The sequence below is a fragment of the Salmo trutta genome, chromosome 8, assembly GCF_901001165.1.
Source record: "Salmo trutta chromosome 8, fSalTru1.1, whole genome shotgun sequence".
Lineage (NCBI taxonomy): Eukaryota > Metazoa > Chordata > Actinopteri > Salmoniformes > Salmonidae > Salmo > Salmo trutta.
This window is the reverse complement of record NC_042964.1, coordinates 44,995,940-45,012,730: the sequence shown is the minus strand read 5'-3', so window position 1 is coordinate 45,012,730 and position 16,791 is coordinate 44,995,940. Positions and strand designations below refer to the sequence as shown.

At 45.3% G+C, this 16,791-nt stretch overlaps 2 protein-coding genes across 2 annotated transcripts; both read left to right on the top strand.

Annotated features, from left to right (window-relative positions):
• Nucleotides 1-11,444: 11,444 nt before the first annotated feature.
• LOC115197985 (cilia- and flagella-associated protein 251-like) lies at nt 11,445-13,035 on the top strand. Its single transcript, XM_029759642.1, has 3 exons — nt 11,445-11,638; nt 12,178-12,656; nt 12,829-13,035. Exons 1-3 carry the CDS (start codon nt 11,572-11,574, stop codon nt 13,033-13,035), a joined length of 753 nt encoding a protein of 250 aa, XP_029615502.1. The 5' UTR covers nt 11,445-11,571.
• A 56-nt stretch (nt 13,036-13,091) lies between these two features.
• On the top strand, nt 13,092-15,257 carry LOC115199090 (decorin). Its single transcript, XM_029761645.1, has 2 exons — nt 13,092-13,819; nt 14,024-15,257. The coding sequence occupies exons 1-2, from the start codon at nt 13,371-13,373 to the stop codon at nt 15,120-15,122; spliced, it is 1,548 nt and encodes a 515-aa protein (XP_029617505.1). The 5' UTR covers nt 13,092-13,370; the 3' UTR covers nt 15,123-15,257.
• Nucleotides 15,258-16,791: the final 1,534 nt, after the last annotated feature.

Below are 16,791 nucleotides of genomic sequence, written 5' to 3'. Positions count from 1 at the left end.
TTTTTCTCCACCACTTGTGCAAAGAATAACCAACTACCTCAGTCACACATTAACAGCTCTTAACTGATGTACTCCCCGACTGCAGGGCTAAACACAAACTATTCAATATTTACTTTGGATTTCCTCAGGGTTGCAGATAAACATACTGTACGGTCAAAAATAAAAAAAATGTCATTTTTCTCCAGTCTTATCTCAATAGAGTTACAAACCCCTGGTACAGGACCTGATAGTGGGAGATTTGGAAGTACAGTTCATGGGTATAATATTTGATTTGATTTAAAGTATATGGCTTTGTACTCTGTGTTAGCCAGGGATCTACATACAGCTAGACTAGGACGCTGCCTCAGTAAATCAATCGTCTGTCTATCACCTTTAACCTTTGCCCCATGACCCCCCGCCACTGCTTCCACCAGCAGAGAGACCACGAGCAGATGGGTGTGTCGAGAGCGCTCTCTCTCTCTCTCTCTCTCTCTCTCTCTCTCTCTCTCTCTCTCTCTCTCTCTGTTCCTCTCTCTCTCTCCTTGTCTCTATCTCGCTCTCTCTGTCTCGCTCTTTCTCTCTCTGTGTCTCTGTCTCTCTCTTACCCCCTCTCTATTTTTTATTTTTCTCTCTTTATGTTCAGTCATCTCTCTATGCTCCTGTCCTTTCTTCTCTCTCTCTGACTGTCTCTCTTCTGTACTCTCTGCCCCTAGGACAGGTCACATTGATGTTTGCTCCAGTTAGAATAAGTGAATACTGTATGAATCCTAAACCCCAGGGCAGGGCTGTCAATGGAGATGTCAATACATTTATACCACCGAGGCCACTGTGCCCTAGTATACATGTCTACTTTTTAGTTGCCTGCAAGCTAAGAATGTGCACATGCACACACACACACACACACACACACACACACACACACACACACACACACACACACACACACACACACACACACACACACACACACACACACACACACACACACACACACACACACACACACACACACACACACACACACACACACAGAGAGAGAGAGAGAGAGGCTATTACAGCATGATTGATTGGGTTTACCTGCGTGAAGCACCCACACACAGTGCACACCTAATGTGCACTTGGCACACAGACACACAGACACAGACACAAACACAGACACACACACATACACTCTCACTCTCACACACTTAGCCCCCACAGTGTGAAATGATTGATCAGGGCTCCAATTTCTGCACCGCTCTGCGAAGCCACTCACCTAACCCCGACCCAGCTCTCTTGGTGAAAAGCACACAACGCATATCTTCCAGGAGTAGATGTCTCACCAGAGATATCATATCTCACAGAGATCCACTAGAGTGGTCTCACCAGAGATATCACATCTCACAGAGATCCACTGGAGAGGTCTTTGGGACGTGGGTGAGAGACCAGACAACTAGCATGACTAGTGGCCATCTGCCAAGGCAACTGGGCATACTGAGGAACAATAGCAGGACTGTGGGGAAGATTGGGACAGATATGGGAGTGGGACAGACAGTCAAACCATAAGAACAAGAGAGACACTGTCAGTGTTCACACTAGATGGATTTGTGTGTGTGAAACATCTAACCTTGAGTTACACACACACACACACACACAAACACACACACACGCACAAACACAGTGCACACACATTCTGAGCTGTTTATTGTAACTTTTCCTCATGATAATAAACAGGTGCCCTCTGAGACACCGTGCTGTGTCCTACTGACTCTCCTCCTCCACCACTCTGTCGCTTTTTACTCATCTACCACTCACCCTCACAGGTCTCTCCTCCTCCACCACTCTGTCGCTTTTTACTCATCTACCACTCACCCTCACAGGTCTCTCCTCCTCCACCACTCTGTCGCTTTTTACTCACCTACCACTCACCCTCACAGGTCTCTCCTCCTCCACCACTCTGTCGCTTTTTACTCATCTACCACTCACCCTCACAGGTCTCTCCTCCTCCACCACTCTGTCGCTTTTTACTCATCTACCACTCACCCTCACAGGTCTCTCCTCCTCCACCACACTGTCGCTTTTTACTCATCTACCACTCAACCTCACAGGTCTCTCCTCCTCCACCACTCTGTCGCTTTTTACTCATCTACCACTCACCCTCACAGGTCTCTCCTCCTCCACCACACTCTGTCGCTTTTTACTCATCTACCACTCAAACTCACAGGTCTCTCCTCCTCCACCACACTCTGTCGCTTTTTACTCATCTACCACTCAACCTCAGAGGTCTCTCCTCCTCCACCACACTCTGTCGCTTTTTACTCATCTACCACTCACCCTCACGGGTCTCTCCTCCTCCACCACTCTGTCGCTTTTTACTCATCTACCACTCACCCTCACAGGTCTCTCCTCCTCCACAACTCTGTCGCTTTTTACTCATCTACCACTCAACCTCACAGGTCTCTCCTCCTCCACCACTCTGTCGCTTTTTACTCATCTACCACTCACCCTCACGGGTCTCTCCTCCTCCACCACTCTGTCGCTTTTTACTCATCTACCACTCACCCTCACAGGTCTCTCCTCCTCCACCACACTCTGTCGCTTTTTACTCATCTACCACTCACCCTCACAGGTCTCTCCTCCTCCACCACACTCTGTCGCTTTTTACTCATCTACCACTCACCCTCACAGGTCTCTCCTCCTCCACCACTCTGTCGCTTTTTACTCATCTACCACTCACCCTCACAGGTCTCTCCTCCTCCACCACTCTGTCGCTTTTTACTCATCTACCACTCAACCTCACAGGTCTCTCCTCCTCCACCACTCTGTCGCTTTTTACTCATCTACCACTAACCCTCACAGGTCTCTCCTCCTCCACCACTCTGTCGCTTTTTACTCATCTACCACTCACCCTCACAGGTCTCTCCTCCTCCACCACACTCTGTCGCTTTTTACTCATCTACCACTCACCCTCACAGGTCTCTCCTCCTCCACCACTCTGTCGCTTTTTACTCATCTACCACTCACCCTCACAGGTCTCTCCTCCTCCACCACTCTGTCGATTTTTACTCATCTACCACTCACCCTCACAGGTCTCTCCTCCTCCACCACTCTGTCGCTTTTTACTCATCTACCAGTCACCCTCACAGGTCTCTCCTCCTCCACCACTCTGTCGCTTTTTACTCAGCTACCACTCACCCTCACAGGTCTCTCCTCCTCCACCACTCTGTCGCTTTTTACTCATCTACCACTCACCCTCACAGGTCTCTCCTCCTCCACCACACTCTGTCGCTTTTTACTCATCTACCACTCACCCTCACAGGTCTCTCCTCCTCCACCACTCTGTCGCTTTTTACTCATCTACCACTCACCCTCACAGGTCTCTCCTCCTCCACCACTCTGTCGCTTTTTACTCATCTACCACTCAACCTCACAGGTCTCTCCTCCTCCACCACTCTGTCGCTTTTTACTCATCTACCACTAACCCTCACAGGTCTCTCCTCCTCCACCACTCTGTCGCTTTTTACTCATCTACCACTCAACCTCACAGGTCTCTCCTCCTCCACCACTCTGTCGCTTTTTACTCATCTACCACTCACCCTCACAGGTCTCTCCTCCTCCACCACTCTGTCGCTTTTACTCATCTACCACTCACCCTCACAGGTCTCTCCTCCTCCACCACTCTGTCGATTTTTACTCATCTACCACTCACCCTCACAGGTCTCTCCTCCTCCACCACTCTGTCGCTTTTTACTCATCTACCAGTCACCCTCACAGGTCTCTCCTCCTCCACCACTCTGTCGCTTTTTACTCATCTACCACTCACCCTCACAGGTCTCTCCTCCTCCACCACTCTGTCGCTTTTTACTCATCTACCACTCACCCTCACAGGTCTCTCCTCCTCCACCACACTCTGTCGCTTTTTACTCATCTACCACTCAACCTCAGAGGTCTCTCCTCCTCCACCACTCTGTCGCTTTTTACTCATCTACCACTCACCCTCACAGGTCTCTCCTCCTCCACCACTCTGTCGCTTTTTACTCATCTACCAGTCACCCTCACAGGTCCGCGGCATTACGTCACCGCCGTGGGGAAACAAGGAGTACAGCCAAAAGTGCCAACGACAGACGGCAATCTCTGTTATGTTGTTTGATTATGGTCCGCACACACTCTCTCACACACACATACTCATGCACACGCACGCACGCACACACACACTCACGCACACACACACTCACGCACACACACACTCACACTGTATTTCAAACAGCTCGGTTATGATTTGGTTCCAGATGGTGTAATTAGTTATTCATATTTTAATGTATTCCTCAGTTTCATCTTTCAGGACATATGATGTGGTAAACAATCTATTAATTCTCAGCAGTGATTTTTATGCTTATGTAATATTATGCAACACAGACTGTTATCAAGGCAACCTGTGGTCTCGTTTGTGGTCCTTTAGCGCCCCCACGTGTTTTTTTTGTACATGTACAGCTCTGGATAAGGCCTTGTTGTTGCCGTTTGAAATGCTGTGTCTGATTCATTGATCATTTTCTATCCTCAGTGAAACTTTAAATACATTTTGTTTGGGCTCATTTCATTGTCATATTCCATTCCCACGTGATCATCGGTCTATTATTGTAAACCATGAGGTCAAAGGTCAAATGTGTACCTTGACCACCAGATGGCGCCAATAAATTCATTTGAATTTATATATCAGGGCTGTCAAACTTCTGGTTTTCCTCCTCTCCTTCCAATCAGGGACTAATTCAGACCTGGGACACCAAGTGAGTGCAATTAAATACCAGGTAGAAACAAAAACCAGAAGTGTTTTGGCCCTCCAGGACCAGGGTTGAACAGCCCTGGTCTATATTGAGGTCTGAATCCTAACGGGAGACTTACATGATGTAACTCAGACTGTCACAGTTATCACTGGAGATGTACATGATGTAACTCAGACTGTCACAGTTATCACTGGAGATGTACATGATGTAACTCAGACTGTCACAGTTATCACTGGAGATGTACATGATGTAACTCAGACTGTCACAGTTATCACTGGAGATGTACATGATGTAACTCAGACTGTCACAGTTATCACTGGAGATGTACATGATGTAACTCAGACTGTCACAGTTATCACTGGAGACATACATGATGTAAGCCAGACTGTCACAGTTATCACTGGAGATGTACATGATGTAACTCAGACTGTCACAGTTATCACTGGAGATGTACATGATGTAACTCAGACTGTCACAGTTATCACTGGAGATGTACATGATGTAAGCCAGACTGTCACAGTTATCATTGTAGATGTACATGATGTAACTCAGACTGTCACAGTTATCATTGGAGATGTACATGATGTAACTCAGACTGTCACAGTTATCACTGGAGACATACATGATGTAACTCAGACTGTCACAGTTATCACTGGAGATGTACATGATGTAATCCAGACTGTCACAGTTATCACTGGAGATGTACATGATGTAACTGGGTCTCGACCCCACCCTGTGCAACTGGATCCTGGACTTTCTGACGGGCCGCCCCCAGGTGGTGAGGGTAGGAAACAACATCTTCACTCTGATCCTCAACACTGGGGCCCCACAAGGGTGCGTTCTCAGCCTTCTCCTGTACTCCCTGTTCACCCACGACTGCATGGCCATGCACGCCTCCAATTCAATCATCAAGTTTGCAGACGACACTACAGTGGTAGGCTTGATTACCAACAACGACGAGACAGCCGACAGGGAGTAGGTGAGGGCTCTCGGAGTGTGGTGTCAGGAAAATAACCTCACACTCAACGTCAACAAAACAACGTCAACGAAACCCCCTATCCACATCGGGGCAGCAGTGGAGAAGGTAGAAAGTTTTAAGTTCCTCGGCGTACACATCACAGACAAACTGAAATGGTCCACCCACACAGACAGCGTGGTGAAGAAGGCACAACAGCGCCTCTTCAACCTCAGCAGGCTGAAGAAATATGGCTTGTCACCAAAAACACTCACAAACTTTTACAGATGCACAATCGAGAGCATCCTGTCAGGCTGTATCACCGCCTGGTACGGCAGCTGCTCCGCCCATAACCGCAGGGCTCTCCAGAGGGTAGTGAGGTCTGCACAACGCATCACTGGGGGCAAACCACCTGCCCTCCAGGACACCTACACCACCCGATGTCACAGGAAGGCCAAAAAGATCATCAAGGACAACAACCACCCGAGCCACTGCCTGTTCACCTCGCTATCATCCAGAAGGTGAGGTCAGTACAGGTGCATCAAAGCTGGGACCGAGAGACTGAAAAACAGCTTCTATCTCAAGGCCATCAGACTGTTAAACAGCCATCACTAACATTAAGTGGCTGCTGCCAACATACTGACTCAAATCTCTAGCCACTTAATAATTAAAAATTGGATGTAATAAATCACTAGTGACTTTAAACAATGCCACTTTATATAATGTTTACATACCCTACATTACTCATTTCATATGTATATACTGTACTCTATACCTATACCTTGCCTATGCCGCACGGCCATCCATATAGTCATCATCCATATATTTTTAGTTAAAACATTTTTTTTAAATAATTATTTATTACAAAAAACACAAGGAAGGGGTAACATTAAAGTATTAGAACATGAAGGACAAATACAGCATCAAGACACAATCAAACATGTATCAGTCTTTCCGCAACAGAGCCATCCTGAGGGTGCGTGTGCATGATAGTGATATAAAATATATGTCATAGTTTCCTTTTTCATGATCACAATCTTGTGAAACCCGAACTCTCCAAGATCCCCCCCACAGTTCCCAAATAGCTGTCCCTCAACCATTCGAGACCCCGCCCACAGTCCCCCCCGGAATAAAAAAGAATTATCCATTCCCCACCCCCAAGAACCCCCCAATGCACTAACAACCAAGAGAATGAACTAAAGAGAAAAAAGGAAAAGATAGAAGAAAACAGCAAACAACAATGCCATTTTTTATATATATATATATATATATATATATAATACATTTAAAACAAAGGACATCAAGGACAACTGAAATCATAACAGCAATGCCAACCGTATATGTTTGTGTGCATGTCTGGCACTATTACATGTATGTGTGTGTTCTTGTATGTGTTTATTTGAATGAGAGTGTGTGTATATGCATGTGTACAAACACCTGCACGGCATCAGCCTCAGGCAAACCGGCATTTGTCATCCATCTATTTATATGTACATATTGTTATTAACTCCTTTACACTTGTGTGTATAAGGTAGTTGTGAAATTGTTAGATTACTTGTTAGATATTACTGCACAGTCGAAACTAGAAGCATTTCGCTACACTCGCATTAACATCTGCTAACCATGTGTATTTGACCAATACAATTTGATTTGATTTGATTTGGCTATGAGGTGTGGCCAGTCCTCTTCTGGCTGTGCCGGATGGAGATTATAACAGAACATGGCCAAGATGTTCAAATGTTCATAGATGACCAACAGGGTCAAATAATAATAATCACAGTGGTTGTCGAGGGTGCAACAGGTCAGCACCTCAGGAGTAAATGTCAGTTGGCTTTTCATAGCGGATCAACTCAAGAGAGTTGAAAACAGCAGGTCTGGGACAGGTAGCACGTCCGGTGAACAGATTAGGGTTCCATAGCCACAGGCAGAACATTTGAAACTGGAGCAGCAGCACGACCAGGTGGACAGCAAGGAGTCATTAGGCCAGGTAGTCTAGGTGACCTTACACACTGTCTATACAGTCCATATCCCAGCATGCCATTTTCCCTCCCTCCCTCCCTCCATCCATCTAATCCTTCATATAATACTGTTTTGTTTATCTATCAGTCTCTGTTACTGTGTCTCTGTGTTATTTATTGGGACAGTGGGTATTGTAATTCTCTAGTTAGACGGTGACAGCTGGGTTTTATTTGGAGTCTCTGAAGGAGCACGTCAGCAATGCAAGGACAGGCCACTGGTCCCAGGGTCTTACAGTAACTCCTAAACAGTGAATTAACAGGATTCTCTTTACTTTACTGTGTGATACTCAGGCGATTAGACAAGTGATCAGACTAGAAAGCAGTTTATTAACACAGTTTATTAACACTGTGTGGGCTAGCAGTTTATTAACACACATTACATCACTAGGTAGAACACTGTAGGGGAAAGTGGGGTAAGTTGATCCAAAGGATAAGTTGAGCAACCCCTTTTTTCTGGGAAACCAAAAACAAAATGAATCATGTGACCAAAAATGTAGCAAGAGTTCATCACTAGGTAGTGATGTAATGCTGTAACAAGTGTGTGTGTGGCGCACGTCTATGTACGTGTATGAATGTGTGTTTCTAACCATCCCCAGCTCTGTTGCTTGTAAACAACAGGCCATTGTTTGTGCTGTACGATCACAAATCTGTACACAAGTTATACTGAACTGAATTGTGAAATTGTTCAACGTTCATAAACCTTTCCCAACCCATATCGTGTTGAAAACAAACTATTCCGATAAATCCTTCGGGAATGTTTGGCTCCGTTTACTACACTGTAGATGATAGATGAGAAACACCAAGGTTACGAACGCCGAGAATAAGGAGTGGCTAAAAGAGAGGAGTGAAACACTGCAATAAGAAGCCGTTTTCATTGTCCGTTGCAAAATGTTTTACTTCGGTGTGCCCCAATGAATAAGACCCAGCAGAATGTCTCTATTTTACTTCCTGTTTTTTACTACAGTACAGCTGTTCTCTTCCAAACAGAAAAATGTAGACATCGGATAAATCCTGTTTTCTCAAGACATTAGATGTTTTGAATGCCACACAACATGAGATGTACATTTAATGGGAAATATCTATTTTGACGAGTCTTTGCTGAAAACATGGCGTCCAAATATAGGTTTTAAAGGAAGATACAGTATACATTTTGGCCAGACATCAAACTTAAAACACTAACCAATGTATGGAGACCAGGGTAGGCCCTACTTTGAAGTCTGAACATTGTGGAACAAAAGAACACTGTAGGGGAAAGTGGGGTAAGTTGATCCAAAGGGTAAGTTGAGCAACCCCTTTTTTCTGGGAAAACAAAAACAAAATGAATCATGTGACCAAAAATGTAGGAAGAGTTCATCATTTCATGGAGTCTGTGAAGGAAGAAACCACATAGAAAAGTTAGCTCCAAAAAACTGTTTTTCACAAAGTCTAATTAATTGATTGTGTTATAGCAGGGTTCCCCAAATGGCTGTGGTTTTATTTGGCACCCCAAGTTTTCTGAGCATAAAAATGTTTTCCCCCCCAGGAAATCAGATCCAAGTGATTTTAATGTAAGAAGTCTGTTCCCAATTATTCCCATGCACAATAGAATGACGTGGTCGTATGCAAATGTAAGCAAGGTTTGAAATGATTATGTTTTAGTCAAACATTATATCTGCTTGGGCTTCTTGCAGTCAATTTGCAGTCTGCAAATTATTTGTAATTATGTTCCGGCCCACCGACAATCCGCTCAATAAAAAATATGCCCACTGCTGAATCTAGCTGATGATCCCTGTGTTATGGGTTTCACGATGCTTGTATCTAAACCAAAGTAGATATTTTTAAGATTGTTTTGTACATCAGTTAGGGTCTCTATAAGCTGCAATAGGATGTCTTAAACCTAGCACGAAATTGCATCCTTGTAGCTGTGTGGGCTAATATAGTCAAAATGTTTGCCTTGGAGTAAGTTGAGCCAATGGCCACCATATCCCATATAAATAATGATTACATTTAGTCAGTTTTATGCCCAGTATGCAATGTGTCATGCATGTGGACTTGAGTGCATGTTTCTTGTTACAGAGCAGACATCATCATGCCCTGTGTATACAAACGTAAAACAAGCAGGGGTCTAGCCCCCCCTTGAGGTTCTTGAGAGAGCAGCCAAGGAAGTGAGAGAAGGGAAGAAGTCCATTTGAGCAGCAGCAAGAGATGAAAAATAGACTGAATTACATTGAAGAGGTACATTGACTAAAAAGAAAACAAAACATGAACCTGTGTGAAAGAGAGGCTATGACAGATTAACAGAGCCACACAAGGTCTTATCTGATGACATGGAGTCTGAGCTTGATAAACATATCAAACATCTCACTAAGTAGCCTCAAATGCAGAGAGCTTGCCTACGAATTGGTACATCGAAATAACACCCCTGTCCCAGACAACTGGTCAAGAAATAGAAGGGTAAGTTATATTGAACAGAAAAATCTATATCTGAATGTAGGCATACATTTAAGATCTACAATATACCACAACCCCATTCCATGAATTCAACTATCACCCACTGTCACAGGACACCATCACCCACTTACCCCAAGGCTGCTCAACTTACCCCGTCCCTATGCTCAACTTACTTTATATCTGGGATAAGTTGTGCCAAGAGACCACTTTGGTTGGACAAGCTATGTTTTCAAACCTGTTATGTTTACATGAAATCTGATTATTTCCAGGGAAACACAACATCCTGAAATATATGTAGATACCTGTATCTTTGTAGAAAGAATACTGTTGGCCCAGCGTTGTCCAGGGTTGGCCGGTGTAGGCCGTCATTGTAAATAAGAATTTGTTCCTAACTGACTTGCCAAGTTAAATTTAACAAATGACTCAACCTACCCCCCTCTCCCCTAACCCAATGTACTATCAATGCAACCGCTATGGGTCAAAGGTCAGGCAATTCCCCCGGAGCCACTTGCCACCACGGTGTCATCCGCCGGGCTGCTAATGCCCCTCTGGAACAAGGGCAAACAGAATCCCCTCTAAAACCACCTCTCCCCTTTGACCTCCCATCCATACATTGACCCCCTCATCTCACGTTTTTTTTTTAACCTTTCCTGCTATTGATCTTCCCAGATTCCACTATCCTGGAGGGTCGGTGTGAAAATTCCCTTTGAGATATGAGTATTCAGAGTCATTACCCGCTGCCGGCTCCCGGCCCGGAGTGTGTGTGTGAAAACTCCCCACAGAGAGGGGACTCTTAAATAGGTCATTAAAGTCACCCATTAGCCCCCAGTTTAGTCGGTGTGTGTGTGTGTGTGTGTGTGTGTGTGTGTGTGTGTGTGTGTGTGTGTGTGTGTGTGTGTGTGTGTGTGTGTGTGTGTGTGTGTGTGTGTGTGTGTGTGTGTCATGTCATACTATTTGGGGGTCCTCATTCCTAGAAGACTGCTTGGTTCAGCAGCTTTTCTCCTTGCATTGAGAGAGTTTGGTATGACTCCCACTGGACAACATACACAGATGCATGATATTGGCTCTGACGTCTAAGGGCACAGCAGGTAAGCAAGACTGACACCCATACATCTAATAGATAGAACTTCAGATACTACCTGCTCTATTACTCGAGATCTATGTTGGACATTAAGAGGACACCTGCCTTATCTATAGTAGTTACCTTTTGCTCTTGCAATGCATTCTAGACAGAAAAGGCCCATGAAAATCATTTTTGAAAACTCACTTGTGCTAGTGGGAAGATCTATAAAGTTAATTTCAGATAGTTTATTTTTTTGCTGCTTTTGATAACAAAATAGGAGAGACTCAATTAGAAACTGTTGTTGTTATACATGATACTGTCTCTTAAGTTGTTGGACTAAGGTTCTTGTCTTTAAGATAGAAGACCATGGAAGAACTCACTCTGCTACTCTGGCTCCTGATAGTTCCTCTTCAATCATTTGTACTTCAGCCCAGTAAGTGCCTATGAACTTTCATCATCCACAGGATCTACACACTGATTTTACATTCACAAACTTGAAAAACTAATTCAACAATTTCTAATTTACAATAGCTTAATTTTCTGATCCTCCTAATTGTCTGATCAGTTTGGAAAATGCATCATATGTATGTATGTATGTATGTATGTATGTATGTATGTATGTATGTATGTATGTATGTATGTGTGCAGCAAAGGAACCTAAGTACACTTGAATTCAGATGTTTCCACACTGCATAGGAATAATGTTTTTTTTAAACAAACCAAGTCATATCCCAGACTTATTCAGGCAACCTAGTCACAGGTTTGAATAGAACCGGAGACATTTGCCAAATTTTGGTAATTCATTCAAAGTACTGTAAGAAGTGGTTTTATTTTATTATGCTTCTATTCTTTTATGAAAATAACAACTGCAAACTTTGTAAAATCTCTGTCAATATGGCCCACATTGTCTGTAATTTTGTAGCGATGCCTAATCTTGAGTGTCAATACTAAGATAGTGCTGTGTGTGTCTAGGAGTGGAAATGATCCGCATAGAAGACTCGGTCAGAGAAACAGATCCCTGGTCAGACTGGAGACCTGAGAGACTGAGGGAGACCCCAACAGCAGACAAAGAGGAGGGTGAAGAACTCACTGCAACCCACCCTGAAGAGAGGAGGGAGGAAGAGGGGAGGAGCGAGGAAGGACTAACTCCAGAGACTGACTCTGAGAAGTGGAGAATAGAGGAGGAGAAGGGGGCAGCAGAGCAGGAGGGCCATGAGGAAGAGCAAGGGATGGAGGAAGAGAGAACGCTGGTTGGAGGGCTTGATTACAGAGAGAAAAAGAGATTTGAAAATTGGGAGATAGAAGCTGATGAGGAAGATGAAAAGGAGGAGGAGAGAAGAGATAATGGAGAGGGGAGACATGAAGAAGGGATTAGATCAGATGATGAGGAGAGAGATGGTAAGGAACAGAGAGTATATGGAGGAGAGGATAAACGAGAGGAAGACCTGATAGTTGGGGAAGTTAAAGAACCCAGTGTAGATCAAAGCGAGGGAGACTACTTAGTCGTTACACACATAGACCTCCCCTCTCCAACCAGCACTTCCTCCTCTCCTGTAGAAAAAGCAATGGACACTCAACCTGTCAATCAAGCTATCAACGAACCCATGTCCCCTCCCCCTGCAGCTATGCCTGTTCCACTTTATGATGTCACTCCTCCACCTGCCACTCAACATGGCCCTCCACCAGTTACACCCTCTACCCCCTCTCAAGTTCCAGAGTCTGCCACTCATGCTCTCGCTCAACCTGCCAGTCATATCCAAGACCCGGCTCCAGAGGCAGAAGAGGCCATCTTATTGGTGGACAGTGAGCTCATTATGGTTCAGAGTGTGACTGACAGCCCCCAGACCAACCTCAGGGAGTGGGAGAGTTTTATTTCGCAGGCAATGGAGGTCAATGTTGTCCCAATTATCAAGGTTTCAATCAACCACAATCAGACTGAGAGGACCAGCATTGTCTTTCTCAAAGAGACAAAAAATACAGTCAAGCAGCTAAAGTCTACAGCCAAACCAAAACAAGCAAAACCAACAGCCAAGGAACTGCAACCTACAGCCAAACCAAAAGAGAGGACAAAACCTACAGCAAAGGAACTGCAACCTACAGCCAAACCAAAAGAGAGGACAAAACCTACAGCCAAGGAACCGCAACCTACAGCCAAACCAAAAGAGATGACAAAACCAACAGCCAAACTCAAAGTGACGGTACAGACAAACTCCACACCCAAAACACAACAGACAAACCATACACCCAAAACACAACAGACCAAACCTACACTTGAAACACAACTGACAAAACCTACACCCCAAACACTACAGGCAAAACCTACACACAAAACACTACAGACAAAACGTACACCCAAAACACAACAGACAAAACCTACAGCCAAACCAGCCGTGCCAAAACACACAATGAAGCTGACACAGACCACCAAGAGTTTCAAGACAAAGACAGGGAAACATCAAAAGAAAGACAAAATAAATGAGAGGAAAGGTAAACCTCTGAAAAAGGACAACAAAACCAAAGAGACAAAACAGGAGAAGAAGGAGGGCACAAATCCGGCGTACTTCCCCTACTTCAAAGACAACTACTGTCCCCCGGAGTGTGCCTGCTATGGACGGTGAGATGTTCTCTGACTAAATCAGGCGTACTATTGCCCATTTGTAATTAATTATATTTGATCATTATGCTATTTCCATATTGTCACAGTCTTATTTAATCACCCAAACCATTTTGTACAGTAATGTTTGTTGCGTGCATAATGAATGCATCTTTACAGGTCCACATTCATTACTCCAATGTTTTCTATTGTCCCCTTTCCCAGAGTGGTCCAGTGTTCCGACAAGGGGGTGGAGAAGGTTCCGTACGGCATCCCTTATAACTCCCGCTACGTCCTCCTGATGAACAACCGCATCGACAGCATTCAGCTGGACCTGCTCAATGAGTACCTGTCCATGGAGTTCCTGGTGCTCAGCAACAACCGGCTGACAGACGGCTCCATCGAGGGGGCCTTCGAGGGCATCCTGGCCCTGAGGCGGCTCTACCTGGACTGGAACCTACTGGAGAGTGTGCCCACAGACCTGCCTGCCTCCCTGGAAGAGTTGCGTCTGGATAACAACCGGCTGAACGTGATGTCGGAGGGGGCCTGGGCCCACTGCCCCAGCCTGCTGGTCCTCAGCCTCAGCAACAACAGCCTGGGGAATGGGAACAATACTCTCCCCACCAGTGTGCTCTCACCTCTGGGCAGCCTGCGCACCCTCAGCCTGGACCGCAACCGGCTGGCCTCGGTGCCTCTGGGCTTACCGCTATCTATCAGGGAGTTGTACCTCCGTGGCAACCTTATCCAGAAGTTCCCAGGGGAGGCCTTTATGGGTACCTCAGAGCTGGTGATTCTGGATCTGAGCGTTAACCGGCTAACCAACCATGGCCTGCTCAGGGAGTCCCTCGTCAACGCCACCCACCTGGAGAGCCTCAACTTAGAGGGCAACCAGCTCAAGAAGGTACCCCGCCACCTCCCCTCTTCCCTCAAAACCCTCAACCTGGAGGGCAACCTCATCTCCTCCGTGGGCAAAGCCTCCTTCCTCCACCTCCCCCACTTGGAGCACCTGGGCCTGGCCAGGAACAAGATAGCAAGGGTGGCCTCGGGGGCCTTCAGGGTGCTGCCCGTCCTGCACCAACTGGACCTGTGTCACAACGCCCTGAGCCAGGTACCCAGGCAGCTGCCCCGGGGGCTACACTCAGTGGCACTCACACACAACAAGATCCACTCAGTGCCCCGCGATGCCTTCTGCTGGGGGGGTTCAGACCCCGGCCTCAGCAGCCTGGTGCTGGTGCAGCTGGAGCACAACCTCATAGACCTGGGCCACCTGGACGCAAAAGCCTTCCACTGCCTCAGAGGCTTCCAGGTGGTACACTTCTACTGAGCTGCAGTCTATAGAATCCTGCAGGACAGTCATACTGCAAATATAGATTATAGACAATCCCACAACTGAAACCAATTGCAGTGTTTTTTCTGCTCAACCTGAAAGTCTGTTGGGCTCCAACATGGCGGTAAAATGATCTGCAATACACATAGAGAAACCGACATCATGTCGGAAGCTGATTTTGATTCAACATTACAAGATAACAATGCAAGATGGCCAGTTGAGTGAACTTGGATCTCAATGTGGATAGCTATACTGTACTGTATGTCGTTGCTTTGGGTAAAGCTGTGATTGATGGAAGCCGTGATAAGTGTTCCGAGAAAATACTTATTTGAACCGCTCCCATGAAGTCTGTGTTGAAAGACTATGGCCTACTTAAAGGTCAATGATGCCACATACAGTTGAAGTCGGAAGTTTACATGCACCTTAGCCAAATACATTTAAACTCAGTTTTTCACAATTCATGACATTTAATCCTAGTAAAAATTCTCTGTCTTAGGTCAGTTAGGATCACCACTATTTTAAGAATGTGAAACGTCAGAATAATCCATAGAGAGAATGATTTATTTCAGCTTTTATTTCTTTCATCACATTCTCAGTGGATCAGAAGTTTACATACACTCAATTAGTATTTGATAGCATTGCCTTTAAATTGTTTAACTTGGGGCAAACGTTTCAGGTAGCCTTTCACAAGCTTCCCACAATAAATTGGGTGAATTTTGGCCCATTCCTCCTGACAGAGCTGGTGTAACTGAGTCAGGTTTGTAGGCCTCCTTGCTCGCACACACCTTTTCAGTTCTGCAGACAAATTTTCTATGGGATTGAGGTCAGGGCTTTGTGGCCACTCCAACACCTTGACTTTGTTGTCCTTAAGCCATTTTGCCACAACTTTGGAAGTATGCTTGGGGTCATTGTCCATTTGGAAGACCCATTAGCGACCAAGCTTTAACTTCCTGACCGATGTCTTGAGATGTTGCTTCAATATATCCACATAATTTCCCTGCTGCCACCCCCGTTCTTCACAGTTGGGATGGTGTTCTTCGGCTTGCAAGCCTCCCCCTTTTTCCTCCAAACATAACGATGGTCATTGTGGCCAAACAGTTCTATTTTTGTTTCATCGGACCAAAGGACATTTCTCCAAAAAGTATGATCTTGGTCCCAATGTGCAGTTGCAAGCCGTAGTCTGGCTTTTTTATGGCAGTTTTGGAGCAGTGGCTACTTCCTTGCTGAGTGGCCATTCAGGTTATGTCGATATAGGACTCGTTTTACAGTGGATATAGATACTTTTGTACCTGTTTCCTACAGCATCTTCACAAGGTCCTTTGCTGTTGTTCTGGGATTGATTTGCACTTTTTGCACCAAAGTACGTTCATCTCTAGGAGACAGAACGCGTCTCTTTCCTGAGCGGTATGATCGCTGTGTGGTCCCATGGTGTTTATACTTGCGTACTATTGTTTGTACAGATGAACGTGATACCTTCAGGCGTTTGGAAATTGCTCCCAAGGATGAACCAGACTTGTGGAGGTCTACAATTATTTTTCTGAGGTCTTGGCTGATTTATTTTGATTTTCCCATGATGTCAAGCAAAGAGGCACTGAGTTTGAAGGTAGGCCTTGAAATACATCCACAGCTACACCTCCAATTGACTCAAATTATCAGAAGCTTCTAA